At 38.8% G+C, this 22,866-nt stretch overlaps 1 protein-coding gene across 1 annotated transcript in view; it reads right to left on the reverse strand.

Moving 5' to 3' along the window:
- The window catches only part of LOC122660061 (serine/threonine-protein kinase STY46-like), a 28,996-nt gene extending 27,810 nt beyond the window's left edge, over positions 1 to 1,186 (reverse strand). Inside the window, exons 1-2 of the mRNA XM_043855234.1 lie at positions 865 to 1,186; positions 161 to 275 (exon numbers count right to left, since the gene is read on the reverse strand). Coding sequence (XP_043711169.1) covers positions 161 to 275; positions 865 to 1,058 — 309 coding nt within the window. The 5' untranslated portion in view covers positions 1,059 to 1,186. The remainder of the gene's footprint in view (positions 1 to 160; positions 276 to 864) is intronic.
- Between the last annotated feature and the right edge of the window lie 21,680 nt (positions 1,187 to 22,866).

The following is a 22,866-nucleotide window of genomic DNA, read 5'->3' on the forward strand; positions in this document are numbered from 1 at the left end:
GATCTACAGAGACACCGATACGTATTGGTCAATATTCCAATATGATACCAGTACTTAGAAGCATAATTGAGATAGGCCATTCCTCAACAGCCACCAAATAACTGATGAAATAGCTTAATAATAATAATAATAATAATAATAATAAATTAAATGTTCCTACCTGCACAAGGCGCACATCTAATGCTGGTCTGTTATCAGGGTCATGCGCGAGTTGCAGTAGTCTTTTGTGTTTGAGAACATCTTCGGCCCTCTCAGCATTCACATCCAGTGCGTACCTACAATGCAGCAAACAAAATCCTTCAAAACAGTCATTAAACAAACAGAAACATTAAACAAAAAACAACAAAATTTTCAAAACCTTAGCAAGCCAGACCATAGCAGCAACGATCATAATACTAAAACACCGCGTAAGCCATCCCAGACACAAAACATAATAACAATTGCCTACCAGATGAATTATTACAAGCATAAGAGAATAAACTTGCTCTGTTCAACATCTCGATTTCTCAGTCTGAAAATTGCAGACGACAAGGAGAGAGAAGCTAATACCATATTTAATTCGGAAAAAGAAATACATCAAAGTGCATTACGAACACGACCTGAACGAATGGAAAAGAAACCAAATAAAAAAATTTTAAAAAATAAATAAAGTAGCAAAACAACAAGCAAAGCAAAGAATGCTATAAAAGGACATTCCAGATATAAATATTAAGACGCCAATCTCCCACACACTGCAATGAAATATCTTTATCAAACAAAGATAATGACAAACAACAGTTAATGAAAAAGAAAAAACCACAACAAAACCAGAAAAAGAAAAGCAATGAAACTGAACGGAGCAGAAGAAATCTAGGGTTAGGGTACCTCGTCGGCAGTCGACTGAAATGAGACCATAGCTCATCATCAAAGCCAGGAAGATTAGCCTCCTCGTGATTAGATTCCTTAAGTCGACGAAGCACCTCGTTATACACCTCAAGCTTCTGTCTCTGCTGACGAGGATGCGTTGGTGATGACTCCACAACTCTGCTACTGCAACTCTCGTTATCGTCCATCGCCATTAAAGAACGAAGAAACAACAACCAACCAATCAAAACGAAATTAAACAGAATAAACTCGAACAGAAACTCTAGTTTTCTCTCTCTCTCTCTCTCTCTGTTCGAGATCAGAATATCCAAACACGAAGAAACAACGCCAACCTACGACGGCCACTCATGGCTCACGGTTATATAGATACTAAAATCGAAAATAGAGAACGGGACACCGAAGAGAGAGAAGACGACGAGAGAGATAGAGAGAGACAATGAAAAGGTCGCAGTAAGAAGGAAAGAAAGGAAAGAACATGAAAAGGGAAAATAATAAATATTTTATAAAAAAAAATTTATATTTTTAAGCTCTGTTACTTGAATTGCATGAGAAGTGAAACTGGCTAGTGACCACTCTACCAATTAACAATGCACACTGGCACTGGGCAGAGGGGGAGGGTGGCAATCCCATCCACTCATGCCGACGTGGATCTTAACACGTGTGCTTTTTAGTAGATTTGGATTTATCTGATTTAATTAATGAAATATTGGGAAGCTAATCTCTATATTAATGATAATACAAATGAATATGAATCTCACGTCAACGAATCCTTATCCCCTCCAATGCGCCACCCTCTTCAATTCCTCCAAAGCCTCACATGAGGTGAAAATAATCATTATCGTCTCTTGTTTCCTGTCTGGTACAGTGAGCCAGTTCCTCTCATAGGGAGGCAGACATGACCACCTAACCCCTAAATTTTTATCCTATACGATTCCCTGACCAGTGTGGTTCCCTAGTGCCTCTCACAAGAGGAGTGTGGACCCCATCCGGGTAGAATGTTCGATCAGATGCCCGGGTGGGTCCCACCCCCTCTTGTGAGAGACACTAAGGAACCGCACCAGTCAGGAACCGTAGACGATAACAATTCCCTAACCCCCTGCCCGAGGGAAGTTAAGTGGTCATTTCCGCCTCCCTATGAGAGGAACTGGATCACAGTACCGGGCAAGGAACAGGACAAGAAAAAAATTCCCCTAACCCTTGCCCAAAAACACTATCCAAGGTGGGGTCCACTCCCCCTTTTTAGAGAAATTGGAGGAATTGGAGGTGCCCGCGAATTAAAGGTGATAATTATTCCACGTCAACCAGGCCACCCACCCATCTTTATCCAATAATAAGAATATCAATCGATTGGTTTGGCCCGGTTTTAATTGGATTCAGACCACTTATCACCCCAAATGAAAAAATATTTGATTTTATTCATCGGTCTGACCGGATCGGGCTGGACTTTGATATCTTTATTCAATACTAGCAAAGGTTTCACGAGGGAGGTTGTGTTCATGATTTTTAAGAAAACTGTGACGGAACCTCTTGAGGTGGAGAATGAATGGGAGTGATAAGAAGGTGACATATCATGAATCTTGATAAGAAAGAAAAGGGAGAACATGAAGAGGGAAAAAATAGTAGTAGACCTTGAAACAGAAAAAGCTGGTAGTTGGATCTATAACTTTTGAAGGATGTATTTCGTGTTTTATATTTGGATTTTTATTTATGGAATCCATCCAAATTCCATTTTTGTTTTTGTTTCCATTTTTATTTTTTATTTTTTCTGTTTCCCCATTTCCATGGAATTAGGAATTTGGTATGTTTGGTCCCTGCTCTATTTTAGGTTTTAGGAATTTTGGGGATGTTTGGTCCCCTTTACAATATACTAGTTTGGCTAGATAGATTGTTAGAGCTGGAATGTTCAAACAAGATTCAAGATTGTGACACGTTGTGATAATAACTAGTTTAGAATTTAGACATTTACGCTCTGTTTGGTTGCAAGGGGAATTAAAGGAAAGGGAAATGAAATTTTTAAACTTAAATAAGAAACTTTTGTAATCATTATCCCATGTGATTATATCATTTGCTTCAAATCATTCCATATTTGGTTATTAAATTTCACTTTACTTTGCATCCAATTCCCTTTTGGTTTAAAAAGTAAAATAAAAATTACATGTAAAATGTATCATTACTAAATATGATATGAAATTTAAGTAATTTATACAATCACATGGGGTAATTATTACAAAAGTTTCTTTTTAAGGTTTGAAAATTTTTACTTCCCTTCCCTTTAATTCCCCTTACAACCAAACATAGCCCTAGTGTTTATAGCATTTAGGGTTTTAGGATTTAAGGTTTCAAATTTATCGTTTGGGGGTTTAGTTAGGGTTTAAGGTTATGCTTGGATGTCAAGAAATAAAAACATAATAAGAAAAAAGTCATGATGATAGAATGATTGATTTATATGTCATTCTCTCTCCTCAAATAAAAAAAATTTGAATTTTTTCTTTTATTTTCTTGACAACCAAGTATAGGTTTTAGGGTTTTGGATTTAAGATTTGAAAACAAAAGGATTTTTTATTTTTATTTTTTTGTTAAAAGAAAAGTTAGATTAGATAGAAATCCACTCAAATATTAAAATATTATAAAATAAAAAAAAAACTTATAATTCCCACTCTTCATGGATAGAAAGAAAATATACAAGAGAAGGCATTGGAATGGCACAATCAATCTCTTTATAGGGACTGCAAAAATATCTCAAACTTTCATGTCAATCATTTATTGATATCAATTCTTAACTTTATACCATAAAAATTTCCATTAAAAAAAAAAAAAAAAACTTTATACCATAGAATTACCAAATCAAAAGAAAGAGAAAAGAGAGAGAGGAGGAAAAACCAGATAAGAACAAAAAAATTAGTTTGTTAGTTCAAAGTATATAATTCATGTAGACCAGCTCTTTTTGATGGAGTTTCTCTTTTTAGGGAAAAAAACATATAACTTTTTCCCTTGGCAATCGGAGGAGTGGATCTCCTTCCAATCTAAGCTTTCTTATTTTTGAAGTGATTAGTGTCATCTCTATCTAGTATGACAATGCAAGCGTTCCTATTTTAAGATGAGGAGTGAAATCTTTATCTAATCTAAGCCTAACTTTTTTAAGTAAATTAAGGGTACGTCTGGTATGCATTCTTGGAACATATTCTCACTTAATAATGCATTCTACGAAATCAAACAAAATGCAATTTTAAATCTCACCGATGGTCTCAAGCACCTGTACTCACTCTCTATGTAAGGTATATTTGTATTTGTATTCCGTCGCATGCGTTTGTGAGCTGATTCCAAATGGCCTTTAAGAGGCCATAGGGCCCCACGAGAAAAAATTCATAGGATTATATGGGTATTTTTGTAAAGTGTACCCATATAATGTCACTATGAATTGTAGCGAGTTCATTCTTTTTAAATTGACAGAGGCATGAAGACAAGCAGTTAAAACCCTATTCTCTATTTATAGTGGAGCAAATCTCATCTCACCATGGATGTAGGCAATCTTGTGGATCCACGTAAATCATTGCATTGTATGATTGATTGTTTACAATTTTCATTAATTTTTTGCATCATTTTAAGTTTCAATTTCTACAACTTCTTATCTCATCTTGTCGACCTCAACATTTCGTGGGTCTTGGGCACCCCACCCCTAGAAGATCTAAGTCTAAATTGTGATTAAAATGAATGAACAATACAAACTATACTTCGAAAGAATTTGAAATTGTATAGTGGATTTTTTTAATTTAAAATTGCATTTGATATGATTTTTTGAAATGTGTGATATACCCAAAAAATAGCCCATCAACGGCTAGTCAACATGTGGCAAAGTTAAGGCCACAAGCAATGCCAAAGCGGCACAAACCCCTAAGAATTTACATCCCCATGTAGAAAAGTAAGTCTACACATTCCACCTTCCTGCAGTAAAGTCTACACTCCTAGGCTCTCCATCGTTATGCTTAGAAGCCAGATTCATGCACCATTTCACCTATTAATAGGGAGGTGAAGCTCAGAGGTAAAGGATCTAGGACAATTTACTCTCAAAGCCAACTGCTCTCTCAATACCCCAACATATACTATTGCCTGGATTTTCGATTTAGGCATAGAGAGTTTTGGAAAATTATCACTCCTGTCTCTAATAGTGGTCGGGTGTTTGGGCATGGGTAGAGGTCATTTCAGCCCCTTTGGCTCAGGATGTGATAAAGATCCGAGAGTTCCTCCCAAGTCTCTTCTCTGTGCTCACTCTCTAGTTTAGTGTGTGCAGGTCTCTACAGGCGTTACGTACGCGTAGATTTCAACGGCAACATCATGATTGACCTAGAATGCATACTAAACAAAATTTTAAAGTTTGAAAGGCTAACAGAGTAAATTGCCAAGGCTGATATTTCTCTGAAACAGATGATTAAGATTAAATGGGTGACTTTTATTGTTATGTACAGTCTTTCATTACAAATACAAATAAGTGATCTAGTTCGAACAGTTATCTAATACTTATGATGGAGAATTTTGAGCTTTGAGAACTAATGAACCATATGAACCATGAAGAATTTAAGTGTACCCATGAAGTTGCACATGACACCATATGAACCATGTACATCAAGGCGACTACCTGGTAATTATTATCCATCAAGAATTGAAACCAAACCACACTTGAAAATATTTATGGCATTAGGACAAGTTGGAAGTTTAGAGTGGAAAAAAAAAAAAACAAAAAAACAAAAAACAGAATTCCATTATTACCTTAAGCCACAGGTATAGAGAAAGACATACAACCAAAGTTTAAAGGTTCCAGAATAGATAAAGGAGGAGAGGGTGGCCAAGAATCAACTAAGGCACCAAAACATGCTCTTAAGCAAGTGAGCAAAACACCCTTAGCATTTCCTAAACATTGCAATAAGCTAAAAATTTACGAAGGAAAGAACAGAGTTTTCCTTCAACCATGGTGATGGAGGAATTCTTTCACTAATGGTCATTATGGAACTTGAATGGATTGTTTAGGAACATTGAAGGACATTTTGAACATCCAAAGTATAGCAGAGTAAGTGAACTTTATTGTCACACCTCCGTTTTAGTTAATTGGCTAATGGGTTGGTTGTACATCTTGTGGATAAAACGTGTGATAAACTTCAAATTCAAATTCAATCAAATACCATCGTGTATATCTATGTATTCATGTATTTTTCAGTTGTCTATGTATGTCGTCCATGTACCTTCCTTTAGTCTTTATATTTCAAAGTCTTATTTTAACCACTTGATGAACTCTTCTTGGATTAAAACTCGACATGTAGGCAAGGGATCTTGCGTATATATTTTAGGGTCCCTATATTTTACACACTTCAAACCAAAATTTTATGTATAGGCATCAATGTGGAACCACATTATATGATCCTTAATATAAACACAAAGACCAAGTTTTCTTTCACCCATGGTAAATGGAAAATCTCTTCAACCACAAAATATGACCCTCCAACCGACTAATTCTACCAAAAAAAAAGATATTTTGGAGTTAATAATCCAAGGATAAGGTCAAATCACAATGCTTAAAGAGATTCTCTCTTTGCCCTGTGTAGGGGACAAAAAAGCCTTTTGTTTAAGCAATAAATCCTATATTTTGAATCTTTACGACTTAATCTAAAAATGGTTCCTTTCTTCAGCCTGGATAGTTCGAACTTCAAAGGCATTGTAATGTGGATCCAGATCTTCTATGGCACAGGCTGCCCGTCCTACCCTGCTGTGCAGACACAATACGATGTGCATTGACGGTCTTACCCCTACCTAAGCGTCTTGTCTGAGCAAGGGTAAGATACTAAGATGGTCATTGTGCGTGGTCTTGTGTTTGTGCAACACAGGCAGGACAAGACAGCACGCGGTTGAAGATCTGTGTTGTTGTAATGTAGGCCCATTAGCTCATTGCCAATCCAGCCAGCCAACGAGGGAGCTTCCTAGTTTTCTGGTGATTGTGTATTTAAGAGGTGAAATTGACTCAATCAATGACTTGAAGAAAAATTAGTTCCGTCAATGCGAGAAGCTAAAATGGTCAAATTTGTACACGTGGCTGGGCGCACGGAGAAGATGCGCATTAAATAACGAGAAAACTCGAATTAATTAACAAAGAAATCTCAAAGGATATGCTGATGTGGCAAAAACGGCTCTTCGTAGTGGCCAAAAGCCAGTGTGGGTGGACCGGTGTAGGGGTAGGAGTAGGAGCGTGGGTGGCGGCCAGGAAGATTAGAACAGTTGTGTAGTGTATGTAGTAAGTGGGTCCCATACATTGCCCTCGTCGTGGACTGTGAATATTCGTCGGATCGTCGGATCGTGAGTTGGTTGGTTCGCATTAAAGCAGCGAATGGTGGAGTTTAGTATACTATTCCCAGCTACCAACAACAAATTTATATATTGGAACAACTATAATAGATGCATGTATAGATAAGATATTCCACCAAAAACAAAAATGTATAAATAAGATATAATAACAGAGGATGAGGGACGGAGGCAGGGACCGAGGGGAGGGAAATACAAAGTCAAACAAAGACAATTAGAATTAGAAGACTCAGAGTCAGATCCAGGTGGGAAGTTATCTATTTTCAGGCCGAGTTTGTCATAATGCATGCATGCATGCATAGTCACATCGGACAGGGAAATCCCCGGCTCGTCAATTAATCACATGGAGGAATTCTATATAGGGGAAAAAGATCTTCTCTAACCATCTATCCAACAGTGGGAACGATTTGAAAATGCGTCTCCAAGTATTAGGATGCATGTTTAAGATCTCTCAACTATTGGATGGGTGGTTGGAGAGGAGTTGGAAGGTAAAATAGTTGGAGCTTCTATTGGTCCATTTCTAGGTCCATGACCTCTAACAGTAGTCCTATGAGTTGGATAGAATGAATTAGTTAATTTGGCCAATTCCAGTAGATTATCACCGATTCTGATAATAATTGGCATTGACCAATACAATGTTGAAAACCTTGCATATTACACATATCTGGTAGGCATTAAAGTTATGGTAAAAGGTTGGGCGCATTGCCAATGTTATTGTAAGTTAGAACCTACTATCTCTATCGTTTCTTTCTCCCATTACCGTACACAGGCAATGTGCTTATTCCTCTCCCTTAGAGTTATATTTTTTTGGGGCAAGAGATCGATGTTTGCACCTGTAGTGTCTGCACCAGCACATGGGCTAATGAGAACGGACCCAAAAATATGAACACAAATCAACATATATAGTACCCTACTATGTGAATATGTTAGGAGTATTATTTTCAACCTTCAGTAATTGGTTATTATATCATTAATTCAGAAGATTATAGTGGAATCTTTTTTGTGGAGAATAATGGTATAAACCATATTCTACAAATCAATAAGGTTACCCTACTATGCGAATATGTTAGGAATATTATTTTCAACCTTCATTGCATTAATGTAGGACACACTTCTACCAAAAAAAAAAAAATGCAGGACACACGTGAAAGGTAATGGAAGATATGACATTGATTGCAGAGTTTTATGCTATTCTTATTATTGTAATCAATGATTGGTTAAAATAAGATTTGAATTTTTTGCCTTACACGTGTGATACTTTTCCCCCCTTGTTATTCTATCATTTCACATACAAATTTATTAAATCATTTTTAAACTTTTAAAATTTTTTTTATTCCTACATTGAATAACTTTTAATTGGAGGGCGAGCCTTGGTGCTAAGCTAATGTTGCTCTATTGAGACCAAGTGATTATGGGTTTAAGTTTGGAAATAGTCTCTCTGTGAAAGCAAGGGTAAGATTATGTATGTACATTATGACCCTCTCTAGACCTCGCAATAGCGGGAGCCTAGTGCACTATCTACACCCTCTTTTTATTGATGAATAATTTTTAAAAATAAAATTATGAACAATTAAAAAAAATATTACAACTTCTTAATTCACTAATTTAGTGACAACAAGTTGTTCCCATTTCTTAAGTATCTAAGATCCAAACTAACAATTTCTGATGGAAGTCTACTACATTCCATTGGGTTATGTGTAAAACAAAATAACTACGTCAGAACAACTATACATTATATTTATTGATATGAATTTTGGTGGTGTAGGCGACAAGGTGGAAGCTATAGTAGCAGGTCTCTATCAGGGTCTTCAAGGAGCAAGGGATTTAGGATTAATATATCTTGAGATCAGATCCAATTCCAAGTAGGTGATTCAAATAGTAGCAGATTTTGAGGGCAACCGATGGCCATGGCCCTACTTCCATATGCTGATGAACATAAAAACATTTTTGAAAGATTTTTTGTACATTGGGCGGTTCAAGATTTTGGATAATGATATATTTATATTTGTTGTTGCTTGGTTAGCAAAGAAAGCTCAATCTGATAGAGTTAGGATGGTTATTTTAATGATTGTACAAACTTTGCAAACTCTCTATTTTAAGATTTATTTGTTCCATAAAAAAAAAAAAGATTGATTAAGGCCCTGGTCAACTACATTTTTTTGAAATGATATTCTTGTATATTTTGCATTAAGTTTCTCTCCTCCAACCGGTGAATGAAAAGCCACCATCTTAGGGTTCACAAAACCCTCATAGGTTTGAGTATGTTCCACAAAATATCCTTTCAATATCCCCTATGCATATTTGAACCGGCATAGATATATGAATTCTCATTCACCGCAGTTAAAGGAAAACTCAGTCTTTTTATTATTATTATTATTTTTTCTTGTAAGAGTAGTTTCTTTCATTTATTTGTTTAGATTTTAGAATTGAAATTGAACAAAGTTGGACAAACAATTTTGTCCGGCCAACTCCTCTCTAACCACTCATCTAATGGCTGGTAGACTTGACCATGCATCCAACTTCTCAGAATGTGTATCCAAGTTCTCCCAGCCATTAGATAGGTGGTTGAAGAAGAGTTGGAATTGGAGAGGATCTTTATCCTTTGATATTGTGCAATGAACTGAGTGGGATAAATACTATCACATCCCTTATACGTAAATGTGAAATCGACTTAGAATAGACTATCAATGCGAAGAGGAAAATCGGCTAAATTTGAACTAGTGGCGGGTCGTCGCTGGGAGAAGACCGTAATGGAAAAATCTTGTTTATCAAGGTTTGGTAATCCCAAATAAGAAAAGAAACATTAGTCCTTAAACAAATCTCGAGATTGCATAATTAACTTATCCCAAAGATATGCTGACGTGGTATAAGCGGCTCTTCGTATCGTCCAAAAGCCACCGTTCTCATGACCCCACCCCCACCACTGTAGACAGTGGAGTATGTATGGACGGTAGAACCGCGGGAGTAGGAAAGATATAACGTGAGAACACCGTCACATGGGAGGCTGTCTATGGTTAGATTAGAATAGTGACACCAGTGGGTCCCAGAACCGTCTCTGATGTAACTGTACACCGTCCTGGGCTGTGAATGTTCGTCGGATCTAGGCTCTAGAGAGAGAGATGGAGATTGTACAATAATATAATATGGACAATGGAGTAGGTTAGCAATAAAGGCGGCGAATGGTTGCGGTGTGAAGGACTAGCCGGTCGAATGTACTAATAAGGCGTAAAATAAATCTATATCCAAACAAACAGCAATTTAAAGGAATGGATAGAGAAAACCTGAAAAGAATGGGACTGATCTGAGGTAGGGTCATATAAAGTCAAATAAGACAATTAGAATAAGTAGGACTCCACTAAACTCCATTCCACGGTCAGATCAGGTGGGGAGTTGTCAGACCAACAACCCCTTTCATCAACTCATCACGTGGAGGTGTTCTAGGTCCTCTCTCTACCGTCCATTTATTGCTGAAAGTTTGGAACTCATATTCCTTTATAATACTGAGGTCATATGACTCATATCTGCTTACTCATATTATTCTTTTTAGTGGGCCCGTGGCACCAAACTCAATGGTATATGCTTTCTGTGGTAACCGGTGCAGTGCCTCGGGCGTGTATTTGCGTCCAGCATAGCCGTGCGTTGGTCTTTTCGATTTTTTCAGGGCATACGGTTGTATTTGACACAAGTACACATCGATGCACAACATCGGTTAGTGTTCTTCTTTTTTTTTTTTTATTCCTCCATGAATGACGAGACAAAAAAAAAATATCCAATTTATCTTTTGATAAAAATTTTAAAGTAATTATTATTGTCACAATAGTCCGTCAAATGTCACGAAACATTTATTTTGCAATGTGGATAGATGATATGTCCATCCGAAATGTTGGATAGCTAGAGAGAACATGATTTATATTTGCCATATGTCGGATTTCAGACTTTAATTCAATAATATCCCTTTTTATATTGACACACATTTTGTGTATGAATATACATGTGTATCAGTGCTCTAGAGTCTAGACATTACTATGCACTCTCCCAACTTTAAGTGGAAATGAACCCTTTAGATTAAACCTCCTTCCTTTACTCCTTTTTTTTTGGGGGAAAAAACTCTGTCCGGGAGTGTGGCCTACGTCAGAGGTGAGTCCAAAACATGATCCAATAAGGTGCATCGATTTCAATTCAACTTCGATTTAGGTTTGGTTTAGTTTTAGTTTCGTATCAATTTCTCTTATTAGTTTGATTGTAGGTTGATTTTGGTTTGCCATGTAAATATATTCAAAATTCTAAAAAAAAATATATGTTTTTTTAATGAATTTCAGGTTGATATCGGTTTCTTATCTGGTTATATCAGTTTCGGTCCAATTAGTTTGATGTCACAAAACCCCAATCCGAAATGCAATCCAATAAGTTAATATTGGTTCGATTCATTTTGTTTCAGGCTAGGTTTTGACACCCCTAGGGGTACACAAGCAACTTGCCAATCCATTCTCTGTGTATTAAATGTATGAGCTCATATCATACAGAAAAAGATACGTACTAAAGTACTAATTGTTTTTTTTGGGGGGGGGGGGAACAAGATACGTACTAATTCATATTATGCGAATGCATTATCGTACTAAATCCAATGGTTCAATTGTGATTATCGAAAGATCATTGGGATAATTCAATGCTCTCTTTCTCTCTTGCTTATGTGTGCCTTTTTAAATATTTTAAAAAGGTTGATGTTCTCTATGCCTCAGCGCAGTCTACGCCCAGACACATGGGCCTGCCATTCAAGGGGGCAAAGTGATCATTTCTCCCATCCCATGTGTCTAGGCGCAGCCTGTGCCCCAGAGATAGAGAACATTTGGCCATTTTAAAATTATAATCTATAATATATGTTTGAGATACATCTTTGGTTAATTTCTAACCAAAGAATTAATTACAATTAAAATTTAAGTACAAGTTTTGGTGGTAGGCGATCACTAAGAAAATGTTTTTGGCCACGATTATTCCATGTTGTTGACATTTGCAACTAATGATTAAAGGAAGAAAAACATTGTAATATTTCCATCACTTGTGTTGCTAGGGTGGTTTGTGACACCATTAATTTAAGGACCTAGTTTTTCTAGAGGGATGTCAAGGAAAGAATCTTCCGAAGGGGCATATGGATCTGCCTCGTGGTAGGTTAGATGGGACTAAAATTTGTGTAGACAGTTAAATACCAATATCCCCTCCTGATCTATCACAACAAGGCTCACTCAATGGGCCATACCAAAACCATTCTTTTCTTGTATAATGTATATTGGAATCTTAATCAATGGATTCTTTTTTGGGTGGGGGACCGCTGCCAAATCGCATGGTTTCTGCATCCACACAAGGAGGGTGAAATGACCACCCTACCCCCATGAGCCCACCTCAATTGGATGTCTGTGTACACACTCCCATTGCTCCCCGCGTTGATGCTGGGGCCACGTGACCTAGCAGCTTTCTTCCCCACCCCCCACGCCCCACGCCCCACCCCCCCTCTTTTGTGGGTAATTTCATCAATAGATATTAATATCTGTGATTGAGATGTTATATAGAATGAAGGTTAAATATATTGACTTTATGACTTCTGCAAATATTCTTTGTCTAGCTGGGCTTAGCCAAAGGACCTAACTCAAGCCAAGCCCAACTGAATCTCGGCCTATAGACTGAAAATCCCAGCCCATAGACTGAAAAGCCTAGCCTAAACCCTGAAAATGAATGACCCAGCCAGGCCTGGGCCGGCCCGGCCCTGGCAACCTAGGTAGATCCCCTGTGGGTGACCCAATCACTACTGAAAAAAAGGAAAAAAGAAGCCATAGACTATGGTGGTCCGAATCGTTATCCCCTTCAAATCGTTGCCCCCTCCAATTCCTCCAATTCTTCACATGGGGGTGAAAAAGACCACCCTACCCCCTGCCCAAAAACATTGCCCAAGATGGGGTCCACTCCCCCTATTAGGGGAATTGGAGGTGCCCGCGAATTGGAGGTGATAATTATTCATAATGGTCCTCGTCCCTTTGGCCTCTGAATACCTCATATCATATCATAAAGCCCATAATATCTCATGAGATCGAATCGAATATTCACTGCCTGTGGATGAAGATTATCAATTGTGGGGCTCCAAGTCTTGCCACTCTCCTACCACCGTAAAATTGCTTTTGGGAAAAAGTTTTCCCTTATTTCATCATTATTAGAGAAAGCCATTTAGTTCATGGGGTTGAACTTCCACAATCCACATTATTGCTTTTGGGCCAAAACATTTATTTACAACACATGCCCGAACAACTCTACATATATATAGATTCGGTTATCTACAATATTAACTTGGCTAAAAGGTAGCATGTATAAACATGTGTTGATGGAACGATTCATGCAATCAATAATATAAGCTTGAGTTGCAGGTTCTACCATGGTATTATGGCTTTGTAAGAAGGTCGGATCTATAATCACAAGGCTAAGATTGTAAATGATAGATATGACCAAAGACAAATTAGTGTAAGTGGTAACATGAAATGCAAAGGACATGGTCACTAGAGAAACAAATACTTATATGTCTTGGCTATATATATCTAGTGAGGCTAAGAAAGATGACGCTATCAACTCAACTCAATATAGTGAAGACAAAATTTGACTGACTATTTATATAAGCTTCTGAGTACTATTGTGGTATACATTTAAGGAATATTGTGGTATACATTTAAGGAATGAACTCTATAGGTCAGTGACATAAGTCAAGGTAATAGACATTCAATTTATGTGATAGGAGATCCCTGGAATTAGGTTTAAAGGGTAAAAATGAAATCATTGGATGACTTGATTAGTACTACTATGCTTTAACTTGTTTAGATTAGATGGGAAAATATTATCCACTATTCGCCATAATGAAAGGAGGATGAGTTATAAACTTTTAATTAGTTAAAGTCCCAATGAAAAGTGGGGGTGTGTTAACTATGGTGCACACTATGAGATAACCTAAGTGGATGTAGGAAGTGAGGTCACCTACCAAGAATTTTAAAGGCGAATTCTTTAAACACCCATGAATCTAAGATGGGGACAAGTCCAGTTATAAAATGTTCATTTAATCGAAAGGGTCACTAATAAGGTCAGATGTTAGGATGTGAATGACAATTCAGTCGGCTACACCAATGAGGAAAGGTTTAAAAAGTCTAACTTCACCTGTACTCTGTAGCATGACTTGTTAGACCTAATGTAGATTCAAGTTCAAAACACATCTACAACAAGACATCCTAATGTTCTTATGTGCTCAGTCATTCTATTTTCTGTTTTGCTGGTATTTTGTAACTTGTGGGGGATTATTTTATTTTATACTTTTTATACTTTTGAAGTTTCAAAATAAACTTTGTGTGTTTCCAGCTCAATCCGATACTGGTCGGTTTTGACGGAAGCCAGTGCTTCTTCTTCCTGTATCAATTTTCGTTGGGTCTCTTGAAGGTATACATCCCTTGGGAAGGGTATTTCCAAGGAGTCCTCCTTTATATAAAGTGTCCATAGAGGCCTTTTATGGACACTTTGTATGTATTACAAGTGTTTTTTTTTGGTTTTGTTTGAGAGGTTTTGTTATTCCATTCCTGTTATTGACTTAGCATAATCTAAACGTGTTGCGACGTGGCCAAATAAGCGAGAAAAATGATTATTAAAGGGGCCTGTGAGGTTGTTTTATCTTGGAAACTGATTCGCAAGAACCCGCATTGCATCATAAAGGGTGTCTACAATCTTAAGGAAAGTATCCGTTACCATGACTCAGCCCCACCGATTCCTTAAGTGTCATCATATATTTGCAGTTTCGTGATGCAATGTAAGTGCTTGAAATCATCGTCTTCGATCTTGGTTTGTCTACAAATCAGATAAGTAATGCCAATTGTACATAGGAGGAATGGTCACCTATTACCTTGACCATTTGCCACATACTTGGTTAGTAGAATGAACATCGTTGGTGTCCATGTAGAGAATGCATTATCTGCACGTACGTGCAGGTGAATGTACATGTGAGAGGTAACCACTTGTCCTTTTTGTTTCCATTAATACCCCTCCTCTCCTTGTAAATGACAAAAATGGGACAAGTGGTTACCTCTCACACGTATGTACACATGCATGTACGTGTAGAGGAATTGGACTCGTTCGTGCAAAGTTGATAGCACAGTATAAAACACGGTATTGAGTATTATATCGATCACTTTTAGTATTGACATCGACATCAATATCAGTGTGGATCAATTGTATAAAGCTGTTTCGAGATCATGAAATAACTTTCAATAAAAAAAAAAACCCACTTTTTAATTGATCTAATCGACCCATATTGGCCAAAAATATTGATAGCCAAAACCTTGATTAGAGTGAGAGAGTATCCCCTTTTAGGAAAAAAAAAAAATCCTCTCCAATTCCCAAAAGTGGAATTGAAGTGCGGAGCAGTTCATAGCTGAGAGCTCGACACCTAGCAGACGTGACATCTAACGGTGCTGAGTTCAAGAGAAAGAGCAAAAAAAACAGGCTCAATCGACCTTGGACTGTTGGATATCATGCGTGCCAGGTGTCGACCTCTCAACTCCAAACTGCACTGCAAGCGGCGATCAAGGAATTGAAGAGGATTTTAATCCCCTTTTTACCCCCTCCCCCCCACCCCCGCCCCTCAAAATTTTTAAAAAAAAATTAAATCTAGTAACCCCAAGTCCTTAACTTTCATAAGTCATGAGATCAATGACAATCATCGGTCAATCGATCATGAAATGTTCGAAGGAAGATAAACTGGGCAATAATAAAACATAAGTTCTTATTGATTCCACCAATTGGGGATTGTGCTTTGGCACAGCGATGGGCTGCTGGCTTCTGCAGGGCAGTCCAAGGGTAGGTATTCGATCCCCCCCGGATTGAGCTCCTCTCTAGGGAGCCCAGCACGCCCAGGGAATATCCAGCTGTTGGGCTATGTAGCACATATCTCCTAGGCGTGTACCGAGATGTGTGCGGCACAGCCCAACCCTTGGATACCCCCTGGGCACTCCCTGGGTGCTGAGCTCCCTGGAAAGGAGCCGGATCCCCCTGTAAACGTAACACCTTCAATATCATAGGATGACTCACACAAGGACTCTATCACTGAGAAACGCAAGGACTCTTCCACTCAAGAAACTTCTTAGTCGTTATCTCATCTACTGTAACTAACCTTCTAAAGGTTATCCTTATCCTGTGCTCTACAGTTACGTGTAAACCAAGTGTAAAAAATACTTATAAATACAACACTTCAAAACACCAAATTGGTGTAGAAGAATTTCAAACAATATTGAAATCTTACATGGTATCAGTCGCCCGCTAAGTTCTTAGCGTTTTTTGAACCTAGTTTCTCTCCTCTCGGCTTTCTCTTTTGTTCTTAGTCATGGCTACGGGATCCTCTTCCACGTTGGCTACCACGCCTGCAACTATTTCAGCCTCCACTCCCTTTGGTTTTGGAGGTAACATATCTCATATCCTTCAGATCAAATTGGATCAGAATAACTACTTGTTATGGCGTGCGCAATTCCTGTCGTTGTTTCGACTTCATAGGTATCTCCAATATGTTGATGGCTCCTTTCCTTGTCCGTCATCGATGGTGCCTGGTGTTCCCAATGCTGCTGATCCTAACACTCCACAGCCGGCAACACCAAACCCAGAATATATCACTTGGCAGCAGTAGGATCAGATGTTACCTTGCTGCCTTCTCTCCACTCTTACAGAATCGGTCTTCTCTCTGGTTATTGGCCTCAACACTTCCCATGAGGTTTGGACTGCCCTTGCCAAGCATTTTTCTTCTCACTCTCAGGTTAGAGTGATGTAACTTGAGTTTCAGCTTCGATCCTTGAAGAAAGGATCTCTTTCCACTGCTGAGTATGTCCAAAAGGCTAAATCCATAGCCGCTCATCTTGCCGCGGCAGCGCAACCCGTCTCTGACGGCCAAATGGTTCTCAGTCTTCTACATGGCCTTGGACCTGAGTATGATGGTTTTGTTACCTCTATCACGTCCAGACTTGAACCAATAGCTTTGGATGATTTTCTTGGTATTCTTACCAACCAGGAAGTTATTCTCCAAAGTAGGACTACAGAGGTTGTTCCAGCCACTCCCACTGCAAATGTGGCTGTCAAAGAAACCAACACTGCCCCTCACCCTGTGAATCGTGGTAGGGGAAGAGGTCGTGGGAGATACAATTCTGATTCTCATGGTTATCACCAACGCTTGATGTGTCAAGTCTGTTCTGCAACTGGGCACTCGGCTCTTCAGTGTTATCAACGCTTCAACCCGAATATAACTCATAAACAGGGTAATCCTACAGCTATGTTTGCCGCACCTCCTCAATCATCCAATGATGATGCCTAGTATCCGGATTCTGGTGCCACTCACCATCTCACAGCAGATATGGCAAACTTGTCTATTCCATCAGCATACAATGGAACCGATCAGGTTCGGGTAGCCAATGGTTCAGGTTTGAAAATCAACCATACTGGTTCATCTATATTAAGTACACCTGTGTCTTCCTTTTCTCTCAATAATATTTTTTATGTTCCTAACATAACAAAAATCTCCTCTCTGTTTCTCAATTTACAAAAGACAATAACTGTATTTTTGAGTTTCACCCTGATTTTTGTTGTGTTAAGGATCCATACTCGGGGAGCATCCTTCTGCGCGGCCAGAGAAAATGGTCTTTATGTCCTCACTGGTGCATCTACTTCAACTAATTCTATCTCTTCTATTGTCTCCTCCAGTTTTTCCAACAAATCTGGTTCTCCTACTGTAAATATTGGGGAACGCGTACCTGCTCAGATATGGCATGAACGATTTGGTCATCTTGCTCGTCGCGTGGTTGACTCCATTATTAAAAAGAATGCCTTACCTGTAGCACAAAAGACTTCTTCTTTTAATTTTTGTGGATCTTGCACTTTATGCAAATCTCACCGTTTGCCGTTTAAATCTTCTTTTACTCGTTGTATTGCACCATTACAATTACTTCATTCTAATTTGTGGGGACCATCTCTAGTGCCTACTGTCTCTGGTTTTAAATATTATATCTCATTTGTCGATGACTATAGTCGTTACACTTGGATTTTTCCACTCACTTCTAAATCTGAGGCTCTTTCAGTTTTTATTTCCTTTAAAACACTGGTGGAAAACTATTTTTGTACCACTATCAAGAGTTTTCAATCTGATGGTGGGGGAGAATTTCAGAAATTTAAGAATTTTTTACACACTAATGGCATTCTCCACCGTTATTCTTGTCCTCATACACAGGAACAAAATGGAATAGTGGAATGGAAGCACAGGCACACAGTAGATTCGGGACTTGCACTTCTCCATCGGGCACATGCTCCCAAATCATATTGGGATCATGCCTTTCGCACAGCGGTCTTTTTACTCAACCGAATGCCTACACCAGTGCTTCAAAATTCATCTCCATATGAGAAACTGTTTCAACAGGTGCCTGACTATTCCATGATGCGTGTATTTGGCAGTGCTTGCTATCCTTGGTTACGGCCTTATCAGAAACACAAGCTTGATAACAGGTCCCTCCAATGTGTTTTTTTGGGATATTCAATTCAACACAAAGGGTACCAATGCTTACATATTCCAACCGGCAGAATCTATATCTCAAGGCATGTTGTGTTTAATGAGCAACATTTTCCATTTGTGGGTTACAACTCTTCTCCATCACCTACACAAACCACGCCCAAACCTGTTATCCTACAATTACCATTAACCTTTTCCACCCAGGGGGCATTACACCCATCTCATACGCCCTCCCTGATAAGCCAACCATCATTAGCCATGCCATCGCCACCTGGTCCTGGTCAACCACCACCGGCCAACTCTAATCGGCCTCTCTTGTCTGCTTCTAGCGCTCTTATACCTAATCTTCCTTCTTCTCAGCCAGCACCATCACCTGCACCATCACCTCATAAACAACCCACCCACCCTATGCAAACCAGATCCAAGAACAATATTCACAAGCCGCGGGTTTACTCAACCGATCTGCAAACCAATTCTTCCATACCAGTTGAACCCACATGCTTCACATCTGCCAATAGGGATTCTCGGTGGAGGACAGCAATGGCACTTGAGTTTAATGCATTGGTAAAAAATGGGACTTGGGATTTGGTTCCGTACAACCCTAAGATGAACGTGGTTGGGTGCAAATGGGTTTACAGAATAAAAACCAAGTCTGATGGTACTGTTGATCGGTACAAGGCCCGATTGGTGGCTAAGGGGTTCACTCAGGAACCTGGCTTTGACTATGATGAAACATTTAGTCCAGTGGTTAAACATACAACCATCCGTGTGGTCTTATCTCTTGCAGTCACATATGGATGGCCAATTTGTCAGGTAGACATTCAAAATGCCTTCCTTAATGGTACTCTCTCTGAGGATGTATTTATGATTCAGCCACAAGGCTTTACTGATCAGCACCATCCAAACCATGTCTGTCATCTTCGTAAGGCCTTGTATGGCCTGAAACAGGCACCATGTGCTTGGTATTCTCGCCTCAGTTCCTACTTATTGAGTATTGGCTTCAAGACTTCCAAATCTGATTCTTCGTTGTTTGTACAAACTAATGACACCAAAGTGATACTACTGCTCGTCTATGTTGACGACATTATCATAACTGGTAATGAACCCACTGGTGTATCCTCTTTACTCTTCAAACTAGGCAGAGAATTTTCCATTACCGATTTGGGACGCTTGAACTATTTTCTTGGCATTGAGGCTCATCATTCACCAAGTGGCATTCTCCTCACTCAGTTCAAATATGCCCTTGAGTTGCTGTAAAGAACGGACATGGTAGATTGCAAAGCATGTGTCACACCAATGGCACCATCAGGAACCAAACTCACAAAAGACACTGGTTCAGCCTTTCCAGATGCTACTCTATACAGAAGCACGGTTGGGGCCCTTCAGTATCTTACATTAACAAGACCAGATCTATCCTTTTGTGTTAATAAGGTCTGTCAGTTCATGCACAGTCCAACCTTAAATCACTGGATGGCTGTCAAACGCATCCTACGCTACATCAAGGGCACCACTCACTATGGTATATCCATAAAGTCGGTTTCCAACTTTGAACTCACAACATTCACGGATGCTGACTGGGCCGGTTGCCCTGATGATCGTAAATCAACAAGTGATTTTTGCATCTACCTTGGTCCCAACATTATTTCATGGAGCTCCAAGAAGCAACCAACTGTTGCACGCTCTAGTACGAAGTCTGAATACAAAGGTATCGCCAATACAGCTTCCGAATTACTTTGGCTGCAGTACCTACTCCGTGATTGGGGGTGTCCTTTACCACATCCACCCTTAATTTGGTGTGATAATATTGGAGCAACGTACTTGGCTGCCAACCCTGTTCTTCATGCCCGGACGAAGCATGTGGCGATAGACTATCATTTCGTCCGAGATCAGGTATCCAAGAAGCTCCTGGATGTTCGATTCCTATGCACTCAGGATCAGACGGTGGATGTAATGACAAAGCCGTTATCTCACCCGAGATTCAAGCTACTTCGGGACAAGCTCACAGTTCAAGAACTCTCGTTGCGCTTAAGGGGGTATGTAAACGTAACACCTTCAATATCACAGGATGACTCACACAAGGACTCTATCACTGAGAAACGCAAGGACTCTTCCACTCAAGAAACTTCTTAGTCGTTATCTCATCTACTGTAACTAACCTTCTAAAGGTTATCCTTATCCTGTGATCTACAGTTACATGTAAACCAAGTGTCAAAAATACTTATAAATACAACACTTCAAAACACCAAATTGGTGTAGAAGAATTTCAAACAATATTGAAATCTTAGACCCCCTTCCCTTTTACCCCATCCTTTTGAGTAATAGTCAGAGTAGTAGTAGTTGTACTTTGAATCAGTGGGCCTATTGGACCCATGTTGGCCCCCTAGTATGGGTCTTTGTCTAGCCGCTCAGTGGGTCTTGTACTCTTGTATGTCCATAGTGACCTATTACGCAGCCTATTTAAACACTATTTGGCATAGACTATAATGCCTATATATCCGTACGTCTTGCTAGTATTATGACAAATGTATAAGTCATGAGCCTCTTAAACATTTAGGTTGTGCCTGTCTGGTAAAAAATAAATATTATAAATTATGAGCTTCTTAAAAATTTACAATTAATGTGTTTGTTTGGCAGGAAATAAGTAGAACAAAAAAGGAAAAGAAAATAAAATAAAATATAATAAAGAAGTAAAAAAAATTAAAATTTGCTTAAAAACTAGAAAAAAATTTGTAACAAAAAAGAATAATTATTATAACAAAACATCTATTCTAATCGTTGGATAAAGAGGACATGATTGCCACATACCAAATTTTATAGTCTTATTCAATCAAACTTTTGTATTGAGACATATCTCGTGTATGTAAATATGTCCATGCATGTGTATTTGTACTCTAGACTTCTACAAAAAAAAAAAAAAATTTTATATTCTAGACAGCATTCCCCCAACCTTAAGGGATCCGACTCCTCTTCAGAGAGTATAGCACCTAGGGAGTGTCCAAGGGACATCCAAGGGTTGGGCTGTGCTGCACGCATCTTGGTGCATGCCTAGGGATGCGTACGATACAGCCCAACGGTCGGATGCTCCATGGGCGTGCTGGGCTCCCTGGAGAGGAGCTCAATTCAACCTTAAGTGGTAATAGATAGTTTAAATTAACAATAAATAAATAAATAAATAAATAAATAAATAAAAATAAAAATGAATGACGTCTCATACTTATCTTATGATTTTCAAAAACACCAGCTTTTATTATTATATGGATAACTATAAAAAAGAAGCAAATTTCAACATTCTCAAAGTGATTTCAATTTCGAGAAAAGAATATTCAATTTTTTTTCCAATTAACAAATACAAAAAAAAAAAATGATTTTAAAAAGATTACCACAACGCTAACGTACCACCTATGAATCCCACACTCTCGTTTCATTGGATCAGGCTCCTCTCCAGCGAGTCCATTGTCCAGAGAGTGCCTAATGAGGCATCCAACGGTTAGGTTAATTGGGCACGCGCCAAGATGCACGCAGACATACATCCCAGTGTGAGCGCAATTAGCCTAGCCGTTGGATGCTCCCTGGGCACTCCTGGGCGATGGGGGGTCGCTGGAGAGGAGCTCATCATCCCTTCATTACCCCCTATTGAATTATTCAATTTTGCACACTTCTTGACGTGGGTCAAGTCAACCCAACCGTTGGATGCTCACTGGATACTTTCTAGGCAATGGGGGTCGCTGAAGATGAGGCCGACACCCCTTCATTACCCCCTATTGGATGATTTGATTTCCTAACCCCACATTGATGGGAAACTACAACATTGTAGCAATCCTTCTCCCTGTTGTTTTTTCATTTATGACTAACAAACATGGCCTTTTAAGTCAAAAACATTGGATTAATGTGTAGTGGCAATTATTATGGTCATCCACCACATACCCCGTACGCTCATGAGTCATGATGGGCTTTATAACCTTCTTACCCATCAATAAAGATTGAAGATCGCAGAGTCCAAACCTTCCGAACATGTGCTAAAGCAGGTAGTACCATTATCATACAATTACATTCTTCTTTGCTCTGCCATACCATGCCATACCATACCATACCATACCAGTCCA

Source organism: Telopea speciosissima, chromosome 4 (assembly GCF_018873765.1).
Source record: "Telopea speciosissima isolate NSW1024214 ecotype Mountain lineage chromosome 4, Tspe_v1, whole genome shotgun sequence".
Lineage (NCBI taxonomy): Eukaryota > Viridiplantae > Streptophyta > Magnoliopsida > Proteales > Proteaceae > Telopea > Telopea speciosissima.